The 11,523-nt window shown below is 47.9% G+C and overlaps 2 protein-coding genes across 3 annotated transcripts; one reads left to right on the top strand and one right to left on the bottom strand.

The window, feature by feature from the left end:
* Positions 1-267: 267 nt before the first annotated feature.
* On the top strand, positions 268-7,407 carry zbtb47a (zinc finger and BTB domain containing 47a). 2 transcript variants are annotated; one of them, XM_076992713.1, is made up of 6 exons: positions 268-456; positions 1,868-3,082; positions 3,355-3,502; positions 3,612-3,727; positions 3,917-4,061; positions 4,589-7,407. In XM_076992713.1, the coding sequence occupies exons 1-6, from the start codon at positions 454-456 to the stop codon at positions 5,011-5,013; spliced, it is 2,052 nt and encodes a 683-aa protein (XP_076848828.1). In that variant the 5' UTR covers positions 268-453; the 3' UTR covers positions 5,014-7,407. The 2 variants fall into 2 exon arrangements, with proteins under 2 accessions (XP_076848828.1, XP_076848827.1); XM_076992712.1 differs by lacking the exon at positions 268-456 and adding an exon at positions 505-1,495.
* Positions 6,907-10,885, bottom strand: klhl40a (kelch-like family member 40a). Its single transcript, XM_076992714.1, has 6 exons — positions 9,620-10,885; positions 8,872-9,032; positions 8,630-8,737; positions 8,219-8,404; positions 7,907-8,056; positions 6,907-7,753 (listed from the first exon to the last, which is right to left on the bottom strand). Exons 1-6 carry the CDS (start codon positions 10,739-10,741, stop codon positions 7,642-7,644), a joined length of 1,839 nt encoding a protein of 612 aa, XP_076848829.1. The 5' UTR covers positions 10,742-10,885; the 3' UTR covers positions 6,907-7,641.
* Between the last annotated feature and the right edge of the window lie 638 nt (positions 10,886-11,523).

Genomic DNA, 11,523 nt, shown 5'->3' with positions numbered 1-11,523 from the left:
CCGAACCTGTTCACTCCAACATGGACCCGTTGACCCTGGCAGCCTCGTCCGCGCGCGTTATGACGCCGCAGCCCACCCCGCGTGCAGCCGCCGCAGCGCCCGTTTAAACCTATTAAGCGATATATTGTTCAAAACAAATATTCGGCCCCCGTTTCAAACAACAAATCTCGATGTAAGCAAACTTAATAAGCCACCGGGGCTAAATATCCGCGGATCACCGCATCCCTGTCGCTTTAACGCCCCACACAGAGCAGCCCATATGATTTTGGAGCTCCAATCACCATTTCCCTCCGCTGCAAACCGTTGTGCATGCAAACATGGCGAAAAAGAGCAGCTGTCTAAATAAACGCACGCCGTTTAAATATAAAGAATAGCTCTTTGCATGGAGAGGAACCGCGCAAATCCCAAGGAGGGGACTCGCAACTCCTTCGCGGCGGAGCCCACGGGAACACGATGGTAGCACGTCACTCTTCTCCCGAATATTCGGTGTTGTTCTGGGCTCTTCTGCACATTTGCACGTTCCGTTTAGGCCGCTGCGTTTTGTTTTTGCAGACGTTTGGGTTTCGGGCCTGTGGACCATATCTCGCCTTGCTTGTTAACGTTTATTCACAGCTGTTGGAACTTTTGTTAAGATGTGCTGTGATCTACGCACTGTGTGTGCAAGACGCTGGACATTTAGCCTATACTTGTATGGTTTGGTTTGGCTTTCTTTAAAAATAAAGTATTTTTAAGACTTGGTTTAGAATAAACAGACATGTCATAACGCTTCAGAACCGTAAGAAGACGTTTTTACACTGACCTCAGTGGTGGTTTTATTCAACTTTGCTCAATAGATTTCAGATTGTTCACACTCGTCATGTACATTTAACAGCGGGGACAGCCGTGTTGATTAAAACACACAGGAATAAACATTTGAAGGTCCTGATAGAAGCCTCTTCATGTAACCACAATTACAATAATGTTTTCTTTACAAATCTTAAGTTGGTGATGCTGGTTGAAAGGCAGTTGCCTCTATTACTGTATGTTGAGTTTCACTAAAGTCAACAGGAAGGCTGTTTAACTTCCGCACTTATAATAAACCGCACTTAAATCCGCACTTATAATAAACTTGAATTGAACTGTGGACTACAAAAAGTAACTAGAAAACTATATACAGTTCAGTTCAGTAATACGCGTACATTCATTCATCTGACTATCCACAGTTCTAAGGTTTTTTCCGTTCGTTTTGTGCATGCAACGTGATGAGTGACCACAGTAACCAAAAATCTACTGTAAGGTGGTAGGCAGTGTGACTCGCTGTCAGAGTCAGTGGCGTGTGTATAAACTAGTCTTGTGGTCAGTCACACGGGCAGGGCAACCACGACATCTTTCGTTTGTTGGTCAGGAGAATATCATGCAATGTGAATACAGAGGAGATCTGGTTTATTTATCGGCTGTTCTTGTGTTTAGCCTGTTCAGTATTAAATGTCAATGGAGTGCAAATAGGAAGATACTGGTAAGATGCAAATTGCTCATTAATAAGCATTTATCAAATGCAGAGCATTATTGAAATTACCATGCTTAACAAAATAAGGAGTCATGGAAAGCAATATATATTTGACATTTTTTCATCTTAAATCTTTCAAGCATGTTTTAATTTGACCTGAGTCAAACACATGTCTTGCATGGCTTGTGAACAGCATGCTCTTAAATAATAAGTGTTTAATATAGTTTCTAAGTCAATATAGACAGCATATAAGCCAGCTGTATTATAAAATGGGATATTACCATGTTGCATAATCATTGAACATCCTGTGTTCAATCCACCTCTCTGACGACCGGTCTGCGCCGTGATTTCTAATCCACACTCTCTCCTGCCCCGTTGTAGCTGATAGTGGAGAAGACTGCAGACCGCCCGTCCGACGAGTACTCGCTGGTGGAGGACGTGGCCCTGCACGCCGCCTTCCTGATGGACCGTCTGAACGAACAGCGGCTGCTTCAGCCGGACCTGTGCGACGTGGACATTGTGCTGTTGCACCACCAGGCCTCCTTCCGGGCCCACAAGGGCGTGCTGGCCGCCTGCAGCCCGTTCTTCCACTCGCTGTTCGCCGCCGGGAAGGAGCTGCGGCGCGTGGAGCTGTCTCTGGAGGCCCTGCGACCTCAGGGCCTCCTACAGATCCTCGACTTCATCTACACGTCCAAGCTGCTGGTGAACGGCGGCAACGCGCGTGACGTCCTGCGCGCGGCCACGGTGCTGCAGATGGGCGACGTGGCCTCGTCCTGCCGCGAGCTGATCGCACGCGGGACGTTGCGGGACGCTCAGGGCGAGCACCACGCCCCGGCCCGGGCGTGGAGCAACGGCGGCGGGCCGGGGGGTGTCGGTTCCCGCGTGGAGATCAAGCAAGAGCAGGACGCGGCGGGGACCAAGGGGTTCGGGGGGAAAGACGCGCAGCAGAACCCGTATGTGGCGCATATAGGGGACGGGTCGGCACCGGCGTGTAAGTTGGAGGGGGAGGCGGAGGGAGCGAGAGGGTCGGAAGACCTCGGTACGTTCAACCGGGAGCGGATCATCGTGGAGCTGAACCTGAACAACCAGACGCTCAACATGTCCAAGGGGCCGGAGGGAAACCCGTCTCCGGGAGCCCTTCCCTCCGGCTTCGAGGTGGAGAGGGACAACGGGGAGTCCGAGGAAGAGGAGGATCCCAGTGAGGGTGAAGACGAGGTGCTCGGGGGCTCCAGCGAGGATGAGGCAGTGCCTCGCGACCACAGCTTGCCCGAGTTCCTCCCTCAGAGACCTCGCAGGCACTCGGGGGACACCATGGCGATGGTTACCATGAGAACAGGCGTGAAGGTGAGGCAGGGCGGAGTCAGGAGTGGGTGTGGAGACGAGCAGGAGGGGTTCGGGCCTGAGGTGAGATTGCAGGAGGGGCGGAGCTTCCCATGTTCAACGTGCCCACAGGTCTTCGCCAATGGCTGGGACATGCAAAAACATGCAAACATCGCACACAACCGCATCCAGTCCTGTGATAAGTGTGGCAAGCGCTTTCTTCTGGAGAGTGAGCTGGCACTACATCAGCAGACCGACTGTGAGAGGAACATACAGGTACACACACACCTGCTCAACAGGTACACACACATCTTAGACCTGGACAAGATATTGTTTTATTTGGTCAGAACTTGGGTCAGTTTTTGTTCATTTCAAATTAATATTGCATGTAATTTGTTTGTTATACTGCAAAAACAGTGGTAATATCAAACATGAGAATGTAATTACAATTAAATGTTTTTTTTCTTAAAAGACATAATATATGAAGAGGCAATATGTGCATGCAACATATGGACACTCGTCCCCTTTGATGTTTGTTTGATCTTCAGTGTCTTGCATGTGGCAAAGACTTCAAGAAGCTTTGGTCTCTCCACGAGCACAATAAAATAGTCCATGGCTATGCGGAGAAGAAGTTCACGTGTGAAGTCTGCGAGAAGAAGTTCTTCACCATGGCTCACGTTCGCAAACACATGGTCGGTGAGTTGCAGTAGTGGCCCACGATGTTCGGTTTCTTCATTAAATGCGCATGGGCCCGGTGGCCCAAGCTCACGCCGAACGTCTCCTCATCGTCTCGCTGTGTTTTCAGCCCACACCAAGGAGATGCCTTTCACCTGCGAGACGTGCGGCAAGTCCTTCAAGAGGAGCATGTCACTGAAGGTTCATTTCCTCCAACATTCAGGAGAGAAACCCTTCAGGTGTGAGGTAAACAGAACACACACACACACCCCACATCCCTCCAACAACATCACTACTTGTTCACATTTGACCTCATTCTGGGTGCTTCTGGGTTCTCCCAACCCCTGGAGCCCAGGGAACAATCCCCCCCCCATGAACGTTGGGGGCGGAGCCGACCGATAACTGTGCCCCGTGTCTCCGTTGCCCGTCTTCCAGAACTGCAACGAGCGTTTCCAGTACAAGTACCAGTTGCGTTCGCACATGAGTGTCCACATCGGCCATAAGCAGTTCATGTGTCAGTGGTGCGGCAAGGACTTCAACATGAAGCAGTACTTCGACGAGCACATGAAGACGCACACGGGTAAGATACACATCTCTGGATGCAGCTTCCTGTTCTTGTGTCCGTTAAGTCGGTGAGAACTGGTTGGTTTAATCCCTGCTTTAGCGCTGGGGTCGCTTGGGCCTCGTCTCTGCAAACCCACTGCCTCACTGCGTGGGGTCAAGGGGTCAGTGGGTTTGTTGGGGCAGGTGCCTCCATGGCGTGCGGTAAACGTCTGCGGTTTCTGAGCTGCGGGGCGAGTGGCTGCTTGTTCGTGGTCTCGGCGCGAGCCGTCATAAATCAGCATCACAATTCAGCAGCAGGTCGAGGCGTCCGGCTTCTGACAGTTCAGTGGTTCAGCACTTTAGCGCCCAGCAGTGGGTGTCTTGGAAATGGACAGTGCTCAAGCTGTGTCCCCTCAAGAAACAGTGAAAGTTGTAAAAGACATTTTGTGTCAAAGGATTAGAGATTGGAGGACAAAGGAATATGATGTATATGCATGTATGGGTGTGTCTGTTTGTCCGTCTGTCCATCGATGAAGGCTGATGATGTCGATCAATGTGTCCTAGGGGAGAAACCGTACATATGTGAGATCTGTGGCAAAAGTTTTACCAGCCGGCCCAACATGAAGCGTCACCGACGCACACACACGGGGGAGAAACCGTATCCGTGTGAGACGTGCGGCCAAAGGTTCCGCTTCTCCAACATGCTGAAGGCTCACCGAGAGAAGTGCTTTCAGCTCAGGGACACGCCCATCTCTGAGGCTCCGCCCACCGAGTACAACCCCTCCGCCGTCGCAAGTCAAGCTTCGGCCAATCAGGCGCATCCGTTTTTGGCCGGGATGGAGACGTGTAAGGACACGGGACTGCCCACTCACCCAGCCGGCATGGTGCCATCAAGAGTTCTCCACTCTGCGAGTGGCTACACCTCACACTCACAACTACACCCTCTACCGCCTCCGTTCCCAAGGACAGACTCTAGTGGGGATGCCTGACTACTGTTCAGTGTTGCAGTCAAGCTAGAGGAACTTCTTGTTCAGACTGTATGACTTTAATAATGTTCAAACCCAGTATGGAACTCACTGTTTGCCACACATAATCTTTATAGCTAGAAAAACAAATTATAATGATCATTTTATATAGTGAAAAACACCCGAGCAAGCAGTTTATGGTTGTGCCACTTTTGGCATATACAGTAGAGCAAAATTACAGGTAAAAAACTAAAAAGGGGTGTATGTAATTACAGTTATATTTGAAATATATAAAATACACTGAATGTTTATAGCTATGGTTAAACCAATCACTCATTGTATGATAATATTACAGGTATTTCACAGAAATTCTAAAATAATAGCCTTGTTCAGTCTGCTGGCTATGAAGGCGGTGTGAAGCATGGGGTGTTTTGGTCTGTTCTCACACTGACCAGTGAGATGCAGCTGAACACCTGTTGAGTGTGTCCATTACGAGGTTGTATGTTTCCTGCAGAAGGTTAATCTGTATGTGTTTGTGGTTAGCCCCTGCTGACAGAGAGAGACACAGAAAATCTATCTTTATCTTCACAACTCTCTCTGTCTCGAAAGCCTTGTAATATGTTAAAGAACCGTAAATACTGTTGCCCCCATAAGCAGGTTCTGTGTTTTTACAACTTTGTGTGTAATTCACTGTAAAACCTCAAGGTGTCTTTGGTTTTTTACGTTAGGTTTAACAGATTTTTGTTTTTTTTATGTTTAACAGTTTTCTTTGACAAATGTTATTTGTCACAACTTATGTACAACTTATGTACAATTCTGCCAATATGTACAGAATGTAATCTGTTTATCAGCTGTGAGTCAGTTATATCTGTATATTTTAATAGTATGTGCATTACTCTATATAATTTCCAACCTTGCAACTTTCTATGCGATACTACTTTTTTTTAGTATGTCCAAGGCGTATCGCACCTTATAATAAGAAATTATTATTTCTTGATAAACTTGGACATCTGTCCAGAACGCCATTGCCAAGGGATTACTCCCCTCACATCAGACTGAGGTTCAAATACTATTCCTCACTATCATTTTTATTCCCAGTTTTCTTGGTGGAGAATTAATGGATGTAGCCACATGGTTGTGCATGTCCATAATGTTTATGTTGTTTATGACAAAGGATGTCGAGGTAGTCTAGGAGACGTCATATTGTTTTGTCTAAGTCAAGCATTATACAGAAACCCCTATTTTAAAACATTCTAGGAAAAACTAGTAAAAATACTATGTTTCTGTAGGCCAGTGGTGTATAGAAATGGTTCGCCTTCACATTGTGGGGGTTAGCAGTTGCCCCTCTACAATACAGCCAACAAATTCTAAAAAGGTCTTGACAATTAGCTGTGTACCTTCAGGAGTTTTTCAACTCAGCTGTGTGACATAGTCAAACACTAAACAGTAGAGAGCAGGACTGTACATGGAGGATCACGGCACTTTAAAATAGCTGTTTTGTTATAGCCTATAGTGTGCAATTTTTTTGTCAAATTGGTCCAAATTTGTAGCCTAAATACAAATGATCTCTGCTTATGTTTTACTGTTGAAAATAAAGGCTTTTGTTCTTTTGGAAGAAGGCAGAAAACACTATATGGTTTGATTCAAAATGTGGTAGTATAACTATCAAGAAAATACATTTTGGAGGTGATCTGACTGCAGGTACTTTTATTTTGTAGCAAGAATGTGGCGTTTAGATAGAAGTTAGAAACTTGGCAGTTCTAATGGCGGACAAGAAGCATCACTGGCTGTCAGAGATTTACTTAAAATGTCAGAGGAGAAGATTAGTCACTTTATAAAGCTTTGATTTGTTTTTCATGTCCTCCACCCCAAATCACTCTATAAGATGGTGATTAAATAAGTATTTTAAACTAACTCGGTGTCTGTAATGATACTGGTGGGTCTGAAATTAATGTTATTGTATGTTACACAGCAAGTGTCATAGAGACTAAAGGGGCTGTTCATATTGCTCTATGTTCTGTCATCGTGTGTACTGGCTAATGTATCTGTAAACACCTAAAGAGTCATCCTTGTTAATCTCAAACATAAATGAGTTTTGTCTGTGTTTTACTATCTCACTGAACACTAATTGCTTTTTGTTTTATTCTGTGGTATCTTCTCCTTGTTTAACATATTACGCTTGTCGAGTTACATGCCTGACGTGAATGTCCTTCATGTTACATGTCATGCAGTCACTTGTTTTATGGATGACATATAGAAATCTGTATTTTCAGCCATTTTATGTTTGTCTGTTGTGATGTCAGTTAACACATTGTAACTGCTACATTTTAGCTGCGTCATTTTCCACAAGAAAATGATAAGCCAAATATTATCAAAACCCAGTATAACTCAAATAAAGGCGTGAATAATTCAAACGCATAGATGGACATAATACATCACTCCAACCATCGCTACAGACCACACCATCTGTAGAAAGTTCACGTTTGCTCGCATGGCTTTGAAATCTTATGGCCTGTCCTTTGTCTCCCCCTGCTGTCCGTCTTTCGCATCGACAGGCACATTGCGCTGCGTCCTGTTTGGCTATGAACGCGTCGCTACGTTCCAGCGCTCTCCGCACGCGCGTCCCACGCGTTGGCTCACGTCTGCCGTCGCTCACATCTTGGTGAGGCGTATGACGTTGAGGCGCGCTCCCTGCACCGTGGCGCCGCGCGCGTAGCCAATCTCCCTCAACATCCCATTCCAGCACTGCTCGTCTTCGTCAAACCTGGGGGGGTAGTGGGAGACTATCAGTATGTGCATCTCTCTTCCACTCCTGACGCATTTTGATGACACTTTTAACCCCTCGAAATTAACCTGATGAGCAATTGGTTTTCATTAGGACTATAACAATACATCACTGCGTGGTGGCCTCGCTCACCTCCAGATGTCATTCATCTCTGTCGGTTCCAGGTTCTCTGTGGTATCGTTTGGCATCATGGCAAATCCCCCCACGGCGTACAAACACCCGTCTAGCTCGATCAGGTTCAAGGAGCTCCTCTCCTGAGGGAATTCTACGAAGTCGGTCCACCTGGGAGTTCGTTGTGAGCAGGACAAACCCGTTGAGCTCTCCCATCGTTAGGATTTACGATGATGTCATTCTCTCTTTGTGATGCTGTCACCCTCGCATAAGAACAGACAGGTGGCTACAGGTCGAATAAACAGGGCGGCTCGGGCGGAGTTTGTGACTCACGTATTGCTGGCGATGTCATAGACCTCCACGCTGCTGGTGAGGCCGCTGTCTGTCACTCCCGTCACAACGTAGATCTTGTTTTTGTGGACGGCAACGCCAAACAGAGAGCGAGCCAGTTTCATCGGTGCCAAATCCTTCCACTCAAACTTAGTTGGGTTGTAGACACACACCCTCCGTAAGCACGCCCTGTTACGTAACACAAAACCATCCCGTGAGAACACTGCGTCTTCTGGTGTAACATGAAAAATGCAGTGGACAAGACTGGCATTAATTTGCTAAAGAAATTCTTTCACCCAAAAATGTTACAACGAACAACTCGATCATAATTGCGCCCAGCTAATTTGCTGCCTGAAGCTTTCATGCACATCTTTGGATCAAGCATTCCTTCTAGAAGAAAAAGGCCCAACACACTTGTTTCCTGCTTTTCCACCCAGCACATAGACGAGCCCGTTATGGGAGACGGAGCCGTGTCCATACACGCAGTACGGGAGTGGGTCGGACTCTCCCCATTTGAACGATCTAGGAGAAATCAGTGCAAGGAGAAAGAGAAATGACGTCAGGAGGCTTCACGATTTCAAACGCGTCCGTGTCCGGTGTGATTCGTGAATTTGTTTTCGTTTGTTGTTGTTTTTTGACCTGGTGAGTTTACTCACTGTCTGTCGTAGACCATGACGGACTCGAGGGCGTGCTCCCCCTCCTTCAGCTCTTTCCCACCCAGGACGTAGATGGAGTTCTGGGCCTCGGCTAGACTGAACAGACAGCGCGGGCTGGGTAGCGAGGGCATTCCCAGCCAATCAGAGCTCATGGGGTCAAACTGGCAGGAAGAGGATCGTCACATACCAATGAGCTTGTGTTGTTCTCCCTCTTTTGACTATTCACAAATGTGTGCTTCAAGTGAACTCAAATGGGAGCTGTACATGAACTCAAATGTGTACTGAATGTAAAGTGAATGTGAACTCAAATGTGTGCTGCATGTCAACTCAGATGTGTGTTGCAGGTGAACTCAAATGTGTACTGCATGTGAACTCAAATGTGTACTGCATGTCAGCTAAAATGAGTACTGAATGTGAACTCAAATGTGTGCTGCATGTCAGCTCAAATGAGTACTGAATGTGAACTCAAACGTGTGCTTCATGCGATCTCTTTGTGAGCTGAGTATCACAGGAGAATGGAGCTCAAGGTTGATCATGTGAAACACTGGTAAAAATGATTGGTGTCGTTACGTCGGCCTAACAGCTGTTGAGATATTACGATGGTTTCCCGATGAGCTCTCGATGAATCACAGGCATCAAATTCAGATTGTGTATGACATGCTTCATGCGTTTGTAATGTGGACAAATTTAGTGATGTTACAAGGTAGCTGAGCAAAAAGACCAAACAGTGGTTTTCATTTACCCTTACCTGTAAGAAATAAGAACTGAAGGGCTCATCTGTATTTTTCTCATTATACATTAGACCCCCGAGCACGAAGATCTGGTTTTCTTTGGTCACTAAACTGCAGTGATTTTTGGGGATCTCAGTAGACGAGGAGGCCAAGAAGCACTCGTTTTCAGCAGGATCGTAGGCGTATGTTCCTGTGTTGCTTATCATCAGGATAAGATCCCTCTGGAACATTCCAAAGCGTGGGTTATCATTCAGGATCCCTGGAAGCATACCTTCCTCATCCTCTTCTTCCTCCTCCTGTCCCGCCGTGGCTCCCGCGGTCTTGCCTGACCGCCCTTTGACCCTGGGCAGCATCCCTTTTTCAGCGTCCCGTATTAGCTGCAACTCCTTCTTGATCTCCGGGTCGGCTCGTATCAACCTGTGTCCTTCCACTTTCTCCTTGAAGTAATCAAGAGGCATCAATCGAAAGCGCACGCAGTGCAGGAGGTCCGGCAGGTCCTTCAGCCTCTCTCCCGGGTCGTACGCGACCCACTCCATCAGACTCTCGAAGACCGTCTCCTCCCGCTCCACGTCCAGGGCGTCACACGTGATGATGGCGGCCAGCTCTCCGGAGCCCAGTTGGTGGAAGTCCTGGTCCCGGACGATGAGCTGGAAGCGGTCGCAGATGTAGTCCCGAGCCTTGGCCGCCAGCCGCGGGCACTCCAGGAGGAGCCCGAGCCTGAAGATGGCCAGGCAGTTGCTGAGGACCAGCTTCTTCTCCAGGTAGGACACGCACACGCTGAAGATGGACGGGATCTGATACATGTTGGCTGCCATGAAAATGTCCTGGACGTTGCTCTCGGTCAGGTTAATGTCGGAGGTGTAGAGGTACCTCAGGATCATCCCCATGGTGCTCGGCTCAACGTCCTTCAAGACAATCTCTCGTTTTTTGCTCTCCTCCAGGTCCGAGAGGAACACGGATTTAAAGTACGGGCTGCTGGCGGCCAGTACGAGCCTGTGACAGGGGAACTCCCGCTCCTTGATCTTAAGGACACAGTCCACAAACTTATCGCTCTCCAGGAGATCACAGAGTCCATCTTGGAGAAGAGTCTGCTGGTACATCCGCGGCTCCGTCAACGGGTCTACTAGCGCGGCGGCCATCTTGTCGGCGTTTTCACAAAATTAACACTTTATGTAAGTAGGAGGGCGTTCGGCTCCTGTTCCGCTACTCGACTGATTGTATTAACAGCCTGACCCTACGAGAAATGGAGGCGTGAGCAGTGTGGCTTCTCTCCTCAGCTGTCATGGACCGTCAGCTGCGGTCATTTTTAGAACTGAGCAAAGCTGTGGGACTCACATTTGGAGAGGCTGAAATTCGAGTCTCTCCTCCTCCTCCTCCTCCGTCCCAAACCCTATTTCACCAAAAGGCTCCAGCCAACAGCTGACGCTGCCCAAGGGAACCATCGCATCTCTGGTTCTCGAAGGATAAGGCCGTGAAAAAAAACCTGTGTTTTTGTAAGGTGACGCACAGCTGAGTGTATTCTTCCAAGAAGAACATTCAACCTCTGTGCACACAATGAGCCACAACTCTTTGATCTCAGCAGGAGACAATGTCCCCCCAGTGTTGTATGAGGACAACTGTCCCTCACACTGACACACCGAGCAGCTCTCGGGAAGCCAGTCCGTAAATTCATCTACGTGCTTTAAACGCTACATCACTGGCTAACAGGGCATGTTGTCAGTCGATGTTCTGTTCGGTCTTGTTTCACAAGACCAGAAGGTCTGATCCGCCACAATGTAATTCTAAGCTTACAGTAGTCCATTACATATGTACTGGGCCACATCACAGCCAAACACCAGTGCCTAGTGCTGGGTTTGGGCCTACAGACGGGCCCTTGTCTTCAGACTGGCCACTGGAGTCCTCCACAGATCAGTGGAGCTTG

This window comes from Brachyhypopomus gauderio, unplaced genomic scaffold (assembly GCF_052324685.1).
Source record: "Brachyhypopomus gauderio isolate BG-103 unplaced genomic scaffold, BGAUD_0.2 sc96, whole genome shotgun sequence".
Taxonomy (NCBI): domain Eukaryota; kingdom Metazoa; phylum Chordata; class Actinopteri; order Gymnotiformes; family Hypopomidae; genus Brachyhypopomus; species Brachyhypopomus gauderio.
The sequence above is the reverse complement of the archived record's forward strand: the minus strand, read 5'-3'. Positions and strand labels throughout refer to the sequence as shown.